Here is a 16,438-nt window from a genome sequence, read left to right as displayed (position 1 = left end):
AGAGGAAAATACGTGTATGTCTTTATGCACTTAACTCTATGGAGCTGGGAAAACAGTTCTGTCTTGTGTAGGCTAAATACAGGAAATACCGAGACATTTTTCTCCATAAGCAGAATAGATCTTTTTCCTGACTAACAACTGAAACATGAAAACAGAGATACTTTCAGAAAGATACCCTAATTTAATGCTTAGATCTGACTGACTTCACTTCATGTTTTGGTAATGGATGAGGATAGAGAGGAAGTATTTTCTTTTGATTTTTGTAGACTAATTACTAGTCATAATGGAGCAAGGTAGAAAACAGACATTTTAAATTTAATAGCAAGAGCACTTCTTTAATCTGAGATGCATCTAGCTACAGAACAATATCTTAGGTGATTTAGGTTTCATTAACACTTGGGAACATTAAGATAAACTGGAAAGACAGACACTAGGACATACTGTGTTTGAATCATCCCACATCAACAGAGATACGAATTTGCTATCAATCTTTTCTACCTCCAACGCATACAGTTCTGTAACCAGCACGTTTCATTTTTCAGTTTCATTTTACTTGCCAGATATTCTCATCAAAGAATCCTGGATATATGAGGTAATTATAAAGTGTGCTATGCCAAACTAAGATGATTATTTTGGAAAGCAAGTATATTTGGAAGAAACAGCAAGTTCCCCTCTCACATCTATTCTTTTCTCCCAACATTTCTGCCTTCATTCCAGCCCTTCAGGATTTTCTTTTTATTTTCTTGGTTTTTTTTGTTTTACATGATGTGAAACATGAACCTATTTAACAAAAAGACAATTTTCAACAAGATTGATCACCACGCCTTATACACTTGGAAGTAGAATCCAATATGTAGGTGCACAAGCTTGGCTCAATTATAATTACGGCTTTCGTTATTGGTTGATAAAGTATCAGTTATTAACTTTTGCCTTCTTGCTAAGATCTGAGCGTACCTGCTGTCTTCTTCCTTTTAAAGGGAGAATTTTAATGGGGGAGACAGTCTTATGTTTCAATGAATAACAGCCTTCACAGGAAGAGAGAAGCTGTCAAAAGAAGTTGCATTTGGTTTTCAAATGAGTAAATCAAACACTGTTTAGTATGTACGGATAACACATACAGAAATACTTGGAGAAAAAGTCACTGGCACTCTTTCAGAGAGATCTCTTATTTTACCTAGCTATGGCAGTGAAGTCAGCGATTTCTGTTCCATCAATATTCTGACCTTTGATAAACCACTTAGTTTTAAATTATTAACCAATAAACTTCATGTTTAGCTTCAGTATTATCTGTGGGTGTTGCAGTTGTTCAATACTGTCTCATGCCAGCACAGTAGTTTACTCACAAATTAATATATGCATATAGGTCATACCTGACTCCGATACCAGAGGGACATGGGACAGCTTGCTTCTAGCTCTTGTTAGCGGTCGGCGCGGATACTCTTCTTTATACACCATCTCACAGCTCTTTCGCTGTGAGCCTGTGCTCTCCTCCTCACTGGCAGGCCCACGGGCACTCCCACTAGTCCTCTCATCACTTGTGTCTCCTGGAGGCCCACAGTTTGGCAGAGTTCTAAGTGCAAAATCTGACCCAGCACTGTTTGGTCCATTCCTGCAGGCTCCACTCGTGGATGGGCATTCCCCATCACAACACCCACTAGTCCTCTGTTGTGCGTCCTGTGGCTTGTAGCAGGAACACCTGGAACAAACAGAGCTCTCCTCAGTCTCTCTCTCACTGGAACCTTCACTTTTACAAGGCGAGCAGACACATTGCCTGGATTCATCTCCAAGTGCTGGACTGGTGCCAGCAGAGTGGCTATTAGCTGTCTGTGCACAGTCAGGGCTAGGAGAAACAGCACTGCAGGAGCTGGATGTTCCCGTTGATCCTGTAGCATTACTGCAACCTGTGTAAGAATCTTTGCTCTTGTTCCTTTCAGGCATGTCACTTGCTGCTTTCATGTCTGCTTTAATCTGCTCACTTGTTACTTGACAACCTTTCTCACAGCTGCTTTCCTCAGTATGGAACTGCTTTGTCTGGCCCGCTTGGCTGGCACTACATCTCTTCCGCAGTGGTGTCTTGCCTTTACCGCTCACTGTAAGAGTTAAGTAAGAGAGAACAATGAGACAACCTAACACATAGTTTAAATAAATGCTGAGTGCTACTCTGTTTGAGACTACTTAAAACAGAAGGCAACCTAGAGGCCAATGACAAAACTTGTCAGGACCATTTTATGGGAATTAATGACATTTCTAGCGGTTGCTGAATCTCTGTGATGTCTTGCAGCTATTTTTGTAGTGATGTGCTGGAGTGTTTGTCAGTAAATGAGATATATATTTGCCAGAGAGGCTAATATTTTCACAAAGCAGCCAACTGGTTAAAAAGGCCAAAGCACAAAAATATGAAAACCACAGTGATAGTAGGCTTGTGTTTTCTTAAATATGAGGAATAAATCCGAGGAATTAAAATAGTAACATAGATAGGACTAAACTTTATGCTTTCAATAGCGATCCTTAGCTCCCCCTCATGGGCATGGAAAATGGTTTCAATAGGTAACAGGAGCCTCAGTTTACAGATGAATAGAAAACCATAGCGAATAGTGTACAAATCACAACTGGAACTTAATGTCTACTGTCTTAATCCTCTCAGCTAATTACAGTAAACCGAGCCCCAAAAAACATAACTAGCACTATAAAAGTTTATGCAAATTGTCTCCAAACACAGGTTATTTCAACCCTCAAACCAGAACTGACACCTGCACTATAAGCACAGCGCTCTACAGATTTCTGAGCTGGAACTACTAGTCTTGTTGAAGTGTACTAAAACGACGTGTAGGGAATACCCTAGTTACAATAGGAAGATACTTGATCCATTACAGCTTTGATATGTCCTAGGGTTTGCAGAAATTAGATCAGTACTAGACCTTCACAATGCAGGATTTTTACGTTAACTGCTTAGCTAAATATTCATGAAGGCTTAATACCGTATGTACTTCATCTGTCAGTTACTTATAGATTACAACTCAACTTCAACATCCTCCTGTCTTATGTACATATGAAACTATTTCACTTAGAGCACAAACTACAAGAAATAGCATGTCATCTCTGTTGATGGAAAGGCCGTATGTCACATGTCATCGGACCCAGGGCTCGGACTTGGTGCCACAGATGTGCAGCATCTTTTGAGCAAACTCAAAAGACAAGAAATGTTCCTTTCTGTGTCTCTCTATAATTGCCATACTTCCAGGAAATTCTAGACTTCTGACTCCAAATGAGTCATAATAATATATATACTACTACTACATATATATACATATGCACATGCTATAATAGGAAGTGTTGTTCAGAAGTGAACAGTATGGAACATCGCCCTAAGAATTCTGACTAACCTCCAAAGCTCCCATCAAAGTAAAGTTGATCTTAGAAGTGTCCCCTTCAGGACACTCACACAGGGCCTCCATGAATCAAAAGATGGCTACAACTCTCACGCATTAGCCCCAACAGTCACATTTTGTTTCAGCAGCAATGTTTTGACAGATGAATCATATAGAACAAAATAGTTGCAGAAGACCTTCAGGTTTCTGCATGCAATGCAGTGCAGCAGCGCTATTTCTGTGTTTCTGTACAGCAACTATGTGATAGGGGCTGAGAGATGTGTCCTTACACCTCCGTTTTACATTTAACAGGAAGAAAAGATTAGGGGACAAACAAACAAGCATGCCTGTTACAAAGCTAGAAATAAAACTGAACAAGATGGAAAGATTAAAGCTTAAGAATAAATTTTGCTTAACAGTGCCCAGGAACCCATTTGTTACACACCTGAAGGTTCTCTAATTTCCACTGGATCTCTGCTTTTCTCTTCTCCGTCTGAGTAATTCTGTGCAATGCTGTTAGAGATGGAGGCTCTTGAAGTCCCCATGTTTTCTTCCTCATCCTCACTGTCTGAATCATGGACGGTAATAGGTGCTGCTTTCACAACAGGCTGAATGCCACTTGGTCCTGAAAACAGTAGAAGAATGCCAACAATTCATGTAAGAATAAGCCAAACATGGATTAAAGGGATGAAGAACTTCTAGAACTGATTGAAAAAATGACAAGAGACGAATTTGGTTCAATTTAGTCACCCATTCTGCAGCTCCCTCATTAAAAACCAAATAGGAGAAGAGCAAAACACTGCATTTCAGCATTAAAGCATTCTAGTTTGGAAGGGGAAGAGTGTCACAGTGGTAAAACAAAACACAGGTTTTTCTGTAATGTTTCTCTGCCTCAGAATGGCTTAAATGTTCTTCCACAATAGTATGAGTAACTGTGCAACTATTTATTATAATTAGTCCCTGAAATCTTCACCACAAAGATAGAAATGTTGGTCACAACATCTGCAATTATCCTTCTAAATCCCACCAGCAGAAGTGGGAAGGAGAAGCATGAATTATCAAGCTTCAGTATAAACGTGTTTTGTTAGTTACCTCTCTTGGCTACTAACTGAAGGCATTAGCCAATCACAATGACTTATCTTCTTGTCGATAACCCAAGAAACAAACATGAAGTTAAATAACGTTTTCAGGAGTTATCTTGAAAAAGTGAACAGATCCATGTAACATGTATGTTACTTCACGCTGTTGGCATGTTTAGTAGAAAATTACGTTGTCCAGCAAACAGTGGCTATAAAAAAAAAATCAAGACTACATTATGTTACTAACGTGTGTCACTAATGATGTCACTAAATTAACACTGACACAAGTTGTTCTGGCTTGGGAAAAAAAAAAGCAAAAAAGAATCCACATGCTGCAGTGAAAGAAGTAAGGCCATTACCATCAACATCGGAACATGACAAGCTAATTCAGGCCTTCTAAGTCTTTTATTACACTGGGCACAAAAATAAGGCTTTAAGATCAAGATATTTCACTCCATATGCAAAGAAAACTGGGGACTGTAAACCAGACTTTAAAACAGCATAAGTTTCTTCACAGCAGTAAGCTGTGCTAGCATCATTATTCCAAATACACCAGACAACCCAGCTGAAGAAAACCATCCAAAAACAGATTTACACTGAAAAATTTAACCCCTGAGGAATGGGATACCAAAAGGTAATTCCATTCCAAACCCAGAGTTACCTGCTTGCTCTTCATCGACCTCCATAGGAACAACAGCCTGGCTGTGAGCCGGGAGCTCATTCTGGCCCTGCCCAGCAGCCATTCCTTCTTCCTGTGCCACCTCCTCCATCTCGTTCAGTGCTGAAAAGATTAAGAGGTGGTCAAGAAGAGGAAACAGAACAAACAGAGCCCATAGGCATAGAAGGAATTCAACTGGCACCCACAGAGACTCAGAGAATCCTCAAGAAGTAAGTAATAGTTGCCTTGAATCCTTCAGTTGCAAAAGTCTAGGTTGCACAACCTCACAGTTGCACAAAGTCTCTCACAGATTTGTTCTACATCTCTTTTAGCCGAGGCCCCAGCCTAATTTTTGGGGTTTACTTCTCCCAAATTTTCCACTCCTCCTCAAAGGTCTTGTTCCACTGCAGTGAGCAGCATAACCAGGATTTACTATTTGTTCCCTCCAATGATTTCTGCCTTTGGTAGTGAAGTTTAAAAATATGTTATCTGACACCATGATGTACTCCCAGCTCTGACCAGAGAAGCCTAGAAACACTTCATACTTCCACAGATGAGCATCTCACTGAAACTCTACATTGCTAACATCTGTACTGACATGTATCATTGAATTGTAATGTGCCTGTGACAGCTATTAGACATAATATAAAGATAGCTTTTATCACACAGGTACTAGAGGTGCAGACAGCCCTCAGAAAAGATTAAAGTTTCACACAAGGAACTGAAAGAGCAATGAACTTTTAATGTATATTCATATCTTCTCTAGGACCCTAGGTAAGTGGCAATGCAAATAAAATCACTCCCTACAAAAGTTCTCAAAGATCAGAGATTACCCTCAGCTGCAATCTGCTGCTCTTCAGCTTGACCATCTTGCCGCAGCTCATTCTCCTCATTCTGGTCATTTGGGTGTTGGTGATTGTTGTGGTGAATGTTTGGATTATTGTTATTCTGGTGGTTATTGTTGTTGTCGTTGTCATTGTTAGAGTTCTGATTGCTGACTAGGGCAGATGAGACACCAATTCCTGTGCCTGCACTTAGGCCCACACGAGCACAACCCTGAAAACAAAGTGCAACTATTAAAATTTCAAAACATAGACACGTTATCTCGACAACATATCCTAATGCCAACAGAAAAAGCATTCAGTAGTATCCAGGATAACAAAACAATACACATGTGAAGAAAAGGGAAACTGTCCCTAATATTTCCTTATGCCGCAGAGGTCTATCTTAAGTTTGGCAACCCAGAAAATTTACACTCCTGCTAAACTCCTAATGAAAGGGAACTCCACAAAGCATATAATCTTACTTTATTAAATAGTATCTCATTTGCTATGAGAGCGTATTACATCAGTACAAATAGCAGATCATATAGTCTTCCCAGAACACGGTAGCCTCAAGACAGAATTAATGATCAAAGAAAGCAGTTTTTTATGTAGGCAGTTTCCATTACATAACAACAGCTGTTACAAAGATTTGTGTTACAGTGTAGGAGAGGGGACAACATGAAAAAATAAAAATCCTAAGTTTTGAAAGCACTCTGACAGGGAAGCAGGACCCCCATTTTATCCACTACAAAATCATTAAAAGCCCTTAGCATTGTAAACAGATCCCTAAGAGTGAAAAAAATCATATAAAAAGCAGCAACAAAATGAAGTTGCAGAAAAGACCTCAAGAGAAACACAGAATCAATGACTCTTATTTCCTGGTCATATATTTATACAAAATCATACCTTGTAACTGGTCCCATCTGCAGAAGCAGCATCATTCTCCCTAACACATCATGACAATAGCAACTGCAAACCAAAGTAATTTATTTACCAAGCTATTTAATTAATTACAACTTTTAAAAGAATGCTTAACAGCTGGAGCTCACCATATTTCCAATGAGCCGGCAACAATAAAAAGCAAAACCGTTCCCTGAAAGACTCACCTTAGGAGGTTCACGGAACATCTGGTCCAGAGAAATAAATTCTAAGCTTGGCAATAACTCAATGAACTGACTAAAAGAATCCAGCTTTATTGCATGGCATCGCACCAGGGTGAGGTCAACCAGTCGGGTCCACCTTGAATGATCTGCGGAAGAGAAGAGATGCACTTCCTGAACGATTCCTGTCTCGCTTATTTTTCATTATACCCTTTCCAGATTTGAGAGTAGGCATCTTCTGTATCTCCATTCTGACAGTTACCAGTATCATTATGGTTCTAAACCAAGCATCATCTACTGTACTTACTAAGAAATAGAACAAGCAGTCCTACGAGCAGAAAGATTCTGTTTTAATATCACAGCTATTCTTGCAATATCTCTAAAATTTCAAAGGTGTGCAATACCTGTGATCCAGTTATTTGGGTTATGTAGATGTGGGCAGTTGTAAATGACGAGATACTTGATGCAAGAAAAAACTTCATTTACAGCTTTCATACCAATATCTGTAATAATTCCCGGATTTTCAACCACATCAGCCAAGCCGTACTTTACCAAGTCTCCATTTGTCATTTTACCTAAGAAAAAGATAGTAGCAAACACAGCAGTAAATTTCAGAAACTTGCCTTTATAGCATGGTTTTCTAACTCCCTACTTCAGTCCAATTTGGCAAAATCGATGAAATTATTACTTCAGTTCAATAAAGGTGAGACTTCCCCAATTTCAGTAAGAGTTTCAGGAAGTGAAGAAAAACATATTTGGCTGTATGAGATCAGCAGCCTCAATATGGGTACATTAATATTCTTTTTAATCACTCTTAGAAAACGAATGAAAACACATCAAGTTATTTAATCCTTATATGTATCAAATAATTTATGTATATAAAAAATGTCATACACTGTAGTAAAAACTCATCAACATATCCTAGATGAAGAGTTTCAAACTGTGGAAATTCCAGTTCAGCCATCTTCAAAGCAGAAAAAACACCATCTTTGGTCAAGGAAGGCTGGATCCGCACTTCATGCAACCTGAATGCAATTAAGAATTGTTCCTATTAAAAGGCATGCCAAAACACAATTGCCATAGAAACCACGCAAGAAGATGCCCTCTGGTAATAAAATGAAAATATTCTTTGAACAATGGCAGGATTAAGAGGATATTTGTTGCATCTTTATGGCAGTATTTGGCAGTTACATAGCAGTATAGGATTTGTGAGACTAACCGCACCACGCTTTTCAGATATAGGTCTAAGAAGGTGGCTTATGACACACAGTGATTCAGAGGCAGACATAACTCCAGTTATTTTAACCACAGAATACTCCTGCTATATAAAGTTTAAACGTTTATTCCTTAAATTTTTGAAGGTTGTTCTGCTTTTTCATGTTCCTGGACTTCACTACTAAGATACTTATTTTGAAAAAGGAGAAGAGGGAAAGAAAGATCTAAAGGTCTGTACCTTCGTGCAGCAGTTATGATGAGGTAGCCAAGATCCACTTCAAGTGCATTCTTGCAAGCTCCCAGAACTATAGTGTGCAAATTCCTAAAACCACCTGACAAATAAAAAACCATTATTTCGCTTCAGTCACAGATCACAACCTTAAGCCTTATACACTTCCACCAGAGTTGTCTTGACGAGTGAATTAACAAAACACATCTTTTTCAGCAAATCAATAAAACACATATTTACACACAGCTCCCCTCCAGTCCTGCTAGTTCCACTCACCAAAAAATGCAACTGGAAGGTTAGCTTATCAGTCAACAGTTAATTGCAGTTAAAAGATCAAAACAATATTCAATACGGAGCTATATTTAGCACCATAACCATAGTTCCAAACTTGATACCTTTAAAATAATAATCAAGAAAGGATACGCTACAGACAAAAAAGCTAAGCTTCACATGCCTCCAGTATCTGCTAATATTTAATACCTGATCTCCAGCTATCTTCTACCACATGCTGGATAAGTCCTCCAAGAAATGGAACACGAACCAGTTCTAAATGCTCCAAATTTCGAGCAGAAGCCAGGCCTGTCACCAGGGGAACATACTTCAAAGAATTTGTGGGTCCTACATAGAACAAACCAATACAGACAAAGAACTGTTGTTCACTTAACAACACTGAATGTATCACATTAAAGAATTTAAAAACGTCCACATATATCCATTTATATCAGTAAGTCAAAAGAATTACATAGCACCAAATAATGTACAGGAGAAGGATACATTTCTATCCAACACCAGGAATAAAACAGTAACTGTTGTCAGAATCTTGTATTCTAAGATTCCATTTACAGTTGGTGCCTATACAGCTTTAACAGAATCAGTAGATTTCCTACATGCTAAAACATCCCCTCCATATACAAATCCCTCTTACCAGCACAGTTCCTCATGACAAAAGTGCGTAAGCTGATACAAAGGAAATCTTTAAAAGGCTGCGGTTTGGTGAGTCTCACCCACTTCAAATAAAGGTGCCTCAGCATTGGGATACAAGGAATCTCAGGGACATTCACCCCTAATAATACATAAACAAAAACATTTTAAACAAGCTTTAAGCAATAAACTCTAGGATAACTGTCTTTGGATTAACATTCTGGCTTTAAAAAAGGAAGTCTTTGCTTTGTGGCATGTGAGAAAAGCTGTAAACATTTTAAACACAAGTTCTTCCCCTCAGTTTGTCAAGACAGTTTTTTAGAATTTGCCCTTTGACTTGCTATCATATATATAGCAACTAGTATTTAAAAAATGCCACGTGCCAAGCTCCCTCTCAAGAAGAATTACAATCTTGCAGAGTTTCAAAGCATTTAAAAGCCAACTACTTCATCATTAAACACTTACCTACTAAGTGCAAAGTCTGAATTTTAGCTCCTATAGGAATTTTCAGCTTGTTCTCAGGAGGAATTGGAAAAGCACCATTACGATTACGAAACTTCCCTAAAATATGAACTTGTGGCATGTACGTCCAAATAGCTTCTACCAGCTCTAAATGAGAAGTCTCAACACCCTGGATAAAAGGAAGCAAAACAAATGCTCTAACACCAGTTCAAACAACAATATTCTCTTAACCGTGTAAACTTCTCAATAACATGCTATACATAATGCAATGTGTTATTTCACTTTAAATGTGTAGCAAGACTTTTCTTCTTAAAAGCAGAGCAATCAGAGTTTTAATTCGTTTCTGGACTTAAGAGCACTTGTGATTCCCATTGGTGCAACTAAAAATAGTACCCATTTGCAAATCAATCGCACGTTTGCAGATATGGTCACAATTAACTGCTACTCTGTACAGCCAGATCTGAATGCAAAGCCCAGGTCAGAACACAAAGCCCTGTAAGCAATGAGTCCCTGCCAGATTTCTTCTGCTCTGCTAACACGCTTCATCCTAGCTGTTGAAGGAGGTTAGCTCTCAAGTCTAATCACTCACCAGCAGATTTGGACAGGCCTGCAAAGCCTCTAAAACTCCAGGAATGCTGAAAGCTTCATGGCCACGGACTCTGCGTCTTTCAAGATACCTGGGATGAAGACCATAAAGTTGTTCAATGTCTGGCATCTTCCTCAGCAGCGTTAGGAAACTGGAATCAGTGAAACCTAAGATGACAACAACAGATTTGCTATTTGTGTGATAGTAGACACCTAGAGATGTAAAGGGAAAGCCAAATGCATTGTTCTCTTTATATGGTAGTATAAATTCTACAACGTTGAAGGATTTACTCGGTGAATCAATAACTTGTCTTCTACTTCCAGATTCTCGAAATCATGACCTACATACTCTTCTGCCTTGAATTCTGCAGGCTTGCTACAGGTTTCCTTCAGTGGAATTGCATGGCTACAGGGTTAACTATATTTTCTCCTTTCTCAGATTAAATACCTCTGCAAACTGACAAGCTTTGTGTCTATATCTTTCCTGGAATTCCATTTATCAACTACACGGCTCAAAAATGTCAAGTTGGAACAGTTATTTGCAGTTCATCACTGTTCACCACAGCTCACAATTCTCAAAGAAATACGACAGTTTCTTAAAGCAAATGATTATTTTATTGTAACATAAGACAACACATAAAAAGGATTTTAAACTAGTAAGTTACCTGTATTTACATCTGTCTTAGGTTAGGTCTAACCATCTACCTGGTATCAGCACTAATAAATCTAACTTTGCAGATCCTCTAACTTTTAGAATTCACTCATTTTAGCTCTTTCCCCCAACAAATCCCATCAGTGTCATTTAAATCCAACAGAAATCCTAATACTCACAGGGTTGACCTAGGTTGCCCAATTTATCTATGGATCTGAAGATGGCTTGAGGTGTGACATCAATACTTATTTATTCTTACATTGTTAAGTGTTGGCAGATGAGTTGCTCTCTCATTCCATTGTATTTTTTCCTGCCTGCATGCAAACAGCCTCTTCTTGGATTAACCCTTGGATTAACTCCCTTACAATAATCAGACAAACACAGATTGTATTTACAGATTGCTACCGAGAATCCCCATTTCTGCTACAGTAATATCCGATATATATACCACACACAGATACACAGACACAGTTAAATTTTCCAAGCCATGTACTGAAGGAAGCCACCCAATTTTCAAAGAAGTCAAAAGGAATTAAACATCTAACTCCTTTTACTGCTTTTGAAAATTCACCCTGTACGTGTCATTACAAATACCAGGATAGCATAGTTTTGATTACTACCACTTTAACGCCATATGTTAAGTGAGTGCATTACTCACCAGTGGGCATGTATTCCCACCAACGGCCTGCACATAGATCCACAACCTTCACTACTCGCAGATAAAGAGTGACTGCTTCCTTCAGCTTCCGGGACAGGCATTCCATGCACATAATATCCTGCAAGGGAAGGTACCTTTGGGAGAGGAAAAAACACCCCTCTGATTTATCAAAGGTGGATCCTTTTTTACTTTTTCCAAACTAAAGATCCCAAGCATGACTACACAAATTCATATATTTCTAACACCTAATATCAGTAATTCAAATAGAATTTTCGGGCTGTACTCTAATAAAGTGTGGAATTTTGCTAAGCAGAAAAACCCACCAATTTTTGACACTGAATATAGGATATTTAAGGTACAAATATAATATTAAAATGGAGACATGCTTTAGTTCTCCAATAAATACTGCTGACCAAACCATTTGCCACAATAGTTTCTTACGTGGTTTAATTAAAGGCACTTTCATTTTCTAGTACATACTAGCATGCTCAATTTGCAAATGTTTTAGAAAGCTACTGTTTTTAAAGAACTTGTCAATAAGACATATGTTTTGAATATAATAGGCATGAGTGAACATCTTGGAGAAGGACTGTGCTGTAGGGAAGATTATACGCTCATCCAAATTCCCTTCTGCACACTGTGATGCAGATGCAACAATTTCAAAACATGCACCTCAACTATGTAATACCCGAGATACATTTCTGCACTGCAATCAATATTTAAACACTTGTTACCACACACAATAATTAAATCCCTTATTTATTTCTTCTTCCTTTTACCCTTCAAGACATTCACATAAATTAATTTTCAAAGCATCCAAATGAACTCTGTAACTGAAAAAACATTTCTCACCCCTTTTTATCCAATTTTTATCCACCAGTTCACTCGTGGTACGTCGACACTTTCTGAATACTATGTGACACAAACATCAATGCAGGAAGATTGGGAAAAGAAATAGAAAACAATATAATAATAAACAATAAATTGACTTCTGACAAGCTGCTCACCTAAAGATGTGGCAAAGCACTTCATGAGAGAGCTGGTTCATGTAATCCTTTGGCTCATCCGCTTTGGTAGACTCAGAGCCTTCCCTGTTCACTGAGCATGGTTTCACATTTTTCCGCCGGGGACCCATATTTGCAATGATTTCTGATTAAAGGAAACGTTCACAGTGTTACGCAAATTCAGTGCAACTGAAAGAGAAGAGGGACAGAGAGTAGAGGAGGACGCACCAGTTAAGCTTTGTTTACCACAAACCTCAACAAAATCTGCCAATACAGACAAGTTCCAGTACAGCTGAATTGAGTTAATTAAGAAATAGAAAAATTCTTCCAACAAGTTATAGTTGGTCTCGTACATGAGGTCTCAGACATAACCTGATGATTATTAGATAAACTAGAAAGTCCCTTGAGCTAAGGGAAAACGACAAAGAAGAAAATCACCACAGGTTTAATAAGAGATCAATTATTTTGCATTAATAAAATGTCTTCAGAGATACCATCCACACACTAGTTGATCAAGACAAACCACAGGAAAGCTGTGCGGATACTACAGAGGTTACTAAGCAAATACCAACCAGACGTGTTCCACTGAAACAGAAAGCCAAAAGCTTCTGTCTAGCAGAAAAATAAATATATTTCCTTTTAGAAAAAACAGGCTCCTACTGATCATTCCCCAAAAATGCCCTATTAAAGGTCCCCAAACCAGCTCTTCTTAGAGGTTAGAATACCAAACAAAATAGTCAGGTTGCTAAGTTAAAGATCAAAGCCCCAGAAAAACTGAGAGACCTTGCCTCAGCAGCAATGTGCAGGATATCCTCTCCTTTTTCCCTTTACTGAATTAATGTGCTCGTGTCTACATTTTTCCTGCAGCACACATACAGACACAGAAGGACTGAAATAACAATAACATATATTTCATTTAAAAACATATAAATTGATTACAAGAAATAACAAATATGAACTTAATATTAACATCAGAATAACTGAGTTAATGCCTCACACAGATGAACGGCATGAGAAATGTCTTCACTACTGCTATTTAGCTGAGGAATGCTTTCTGGTAAGTAGGGTAAAGCATCATTAACTCTGTAAACCTGTTTAACAGGTTGAATAACAAAATTCAGTGGATGAGGAGAAACAACTTTAAAAAAAGACAGATTTTGGAAAACTCATCAAAGATGCGCCTGTTACAGCATTCACTGTGATGTAAATATACCACAGTGTTTGTTTCACATTATGTGCAAGCGGCAACTGAGAAGAAAAACAAAGCATCTCATGGAAATGAAAAAGAAAAATTTTGCTTTCCCCAACACAAATGATTTATATGCTGGCACAAAATTTGAAATATTGATAGCTTCACAGTGATCGAATTATTGAAAAACATGTGCTTTCACACATTTTTGCATGCATTGTAAATTAAAAAGTGTATGTTATAATAATTAATTTTATTTAAAATGGTGATATCAAAATAACTAAATTAGCACCTTCTGCCAGTCAATACCATAAAACATACCTCTGCTCCTTTGAACTGGCTGGGACTTCTCCAGCCAAACCTAAAGACACTGAGTTTGTCTGTACACATACTACCCTTCTTTTTTAGTGCACACCAGAAAGGTTTAGTACATTTGTAATACCACAGTGCAATGTTGTTCAATAACATGAAGGCCAAAATTGACTTCAGACTATTTATGAGATTGGACTCCAATGAAAACAAGTATTATATGGATTCCCAGTGAATGTCACCTGATCACTCTATTTGAACAGAGGGCAGGATACAACCGAAAAAATTCTAGGTTGATGAAGACACACGATGGAGTACAATACAGCAGTATTTAAAGGACAGCATTAAAAAGACTGCCATATAAGGTCAGAGAAAAGACAGACATTAACAAACAGACCAGCTTATAGGGAAAAACTCTGAAAGAATCCTGTAAGATGTAAATGCAACGAGCACAACCTGCCCTCTTTAGTTTGGGCTGTGGCTTGGTTTGGCTCCTCTTATGAGCCAGCAGTTTCTGCAAAATACACGTTCCTCTTGATACTATTTTTAAGCTAATGCGTGCAGCTTTAACATCTCATTCTACATTAGGAAGCTGACCCCATTTTCAAAAAAAACCCTTCAGATATTTAATAAGGCTGATAAAACCGTTTTGCTCTCCCCAGCTCAATAAAAGCACGAGAGTCTTTGCACTAAACAACAGCTCGATGCGTGTCACCTTCTCAACTGAACTTAAAATGCTTAAAAAGCCAGGGAGAGGCCTGTGCCATCCCCCAGAAACGACCATTTTAGAAAAAAACGCGGAGAACAGCTAGAGACAGACTGGCAAACACTAATTTGAGGTGTGTTTCCTTGTGGGGAAAAAAAAAAAAACCGAACACGTTTATTTTTGCTTGGATAAGCGATATAAAAGCAGGTTTCCCCACAGCCCTCTTCCCTGCAGACAGCCCAAACGCCGCCGTTCCCTCAGCGAGAGAACGGGGAGGTGGGGGGGGGGGGGGGGGGGGGGGGGAGCGGCGGCGACAGCCGCCCTCAGGGCGGCCCCTCAGGGCTCCCCCCTCTCCCCCACAGCAGCAGCAAGGACAGGAGTCTTCCTCAGGCCCTGTCACACCGGGGAACGGCCCTCACCGGCCCCAGGCCGGGCCACCCGAGGCCCCAGTGCCGGACAACGACAGCCCCGGCCGGCAAAGGGGGACAGCGGCACCGCTCCGCCGCAGCAGGCCCACCCGCCGCGAGAGGACGGGGGTGGGCGGCAGCCTCCATCTCCCCGAGCCCCGCCGGCCCGTGGCTCCTTACCTGCCCCTCAGCGCCGCCCTGTTATTGTGGCCGCGGGGGGAGGGTTAACCCTGGCAGCCGCTTCCTGCGCGTCCCCTTCCGCCAGCGCCGCCGTGCTTCCGGCCCCGCTTCCGGCGCCGCGTCGCCCCACCCCGCCGCCATCTTGGGGACAGCTGGGGGCGGGGGCTTTTTTTGCGGCCGCCATCTTGAGTGCGGCGTCGCGTCCGCCATCTTCGGCGCGTCGCTCAGGTGACCGCCATATCGGTGGCGGCGGGTCATACCCAGGCCTGAGGCAGCTGTAAGGATGCGTGTCTACAGGCCCGCTATCAGGACAGGGATACCCACGTCAGACCCCTGAGAGCATTAAATGCCAGCTGAGGTACAGGGACATAAATTCAGTGTTTTGAAAGAGAAGGAACGAGGGAAATGCTGAAAGATTGGTTAGGAGTTCCAGCACTACAACAGCAACCACACCCGTGTGGCAGTGGACCTCTGAGGTGGCATGGATTAAAATAGCTCACAGGCCACAGTGAGACTCTGAGGTCCCTTTAATTATACCCCAACCCACAGTTCTGTATGAACTGACATGATATCATCTGCAGAGGCTTTCGCCTGTCCCCCACAGTCCACCTAGTCACCTTTGCCAAAGTGTATTTGCAGCATTTTGTGGGTCTATATGTAGGCCATCTTTTAATCAGTGCATTTGGATTGATCCCAGTAGAAATCACAATTTACTGTACATCTTGCAGGCATGTTTCATGCAAACCCCAAGGAGTTGAGTAACAAAACTAATTTATTACTGAGCAGATTATTTGTGGTTTATTTTTTGTGAAGGCCAACACGCAGAGTCACTTACTGGTTTAATGATCATCCCAGAATAATCCAAAACACTGTGTGGTGAAATATGAAGTAG

General features: G+C 39.9%; 1 protein-coding gene across 5 annotated transcripts in view; it reads right to left on the bottom strand.

The window, feature by feature from the left end:
- FBXO38 (F-box protein 38) overlaps window positions 1–15,674 on the bottom strand; it is a 29,419-nt gene extending 13,745 nt beyond the window's left edge. The window contains exons 1-16 of one of the 5 annotated variants that reach the window (XM_063348672.1): window positions 15,547–15,591; window positions 13,539–13,644; window positions 12,759–12,944; window positions 11,752–11,885; window positions 10,446–10,609; window positions 9,860–10,025; window positions 9,399–9,536; window positions 8,954–9,091; window positions 8,483–8,576; window positions 7,924–8,054; window positions 7,434–7,604; window positions 7,036–7,178; window positions 5,939–6,161; window positions 5,109–5,228; window positions 3,814–3,993; window positions 1,371–2,090 (exon numbers count right to left, since the gene is read on the bottom strand). In XM_063348672.1, coding sequence (XP_063204742.1) covers window positions 1,371–2,090; window positions 3,814–3,993; window positions 5,109–5,228; window positions 5,939–6,161; window positions 7,036–7,178; window positions 7,434–7,604; window positions 7,924–8,054; window positions 8,483–8,576; window positions 8,954–9,091; window positions 9,399–9,536; window positions 9,860–10,025; window positions 10,446–10,609; window positions 11,752–11,885; window positions 12,759–12,886 — 2,650 coding nt within the window. In that variant the 5' untranslated portion in view covers window positions 12,887–12,944; window positions 13,539–13,644; window positions 15,547–15,591. Of the gene's footprint in view, window positions 1–1,370; window positions 2,091–3,813; window positions 3,994–5,108; window positions 5,229–5,938; window positions 6,162–7,035; window positions 7,179–7,433; window positions 7,605–7,923; window positions 8,055–8,482; window positions 8,577–8,953; window positions 9,092–9,398; window positions 9,537–9,859; window positions 10,026–10,445; window positions 10,610–11,751; window positions 11,886–12,758; window positions 12,945–13,538; window positions 13,645–15,546 lie in introns of those variants that run through there. The other 4 variants (XM_063348670.1, XM_063348671.1, XM_063348673.1 and 1 more) reach the window with 4 other exon arrangements.
- Window positions 15,675–16,438: the final 764 nt, after the last annotated feature.

The sequence above is a fragment of the Chroicocephalus ridibundus genome, chromosome 11, assembly GCF_963924245.1.
Source record: "Chroicocephalus ridibundus chromosome 11, bChrRid1.1, whole genome shotgun sequence".
In the NCBI taxonomy this organism is placed as follows: Eukaryota; Metazoa; Chordata; class Aves; order Charadriiformes; family Laridae; genus Chroicocephalus; species Chroicocephalus ridibundus.
The sequence above is the reverse complement of the archived record's forward strand: the minus strand, read 5'-3'. Positions and strand labels throughout refer to the sequence as shown.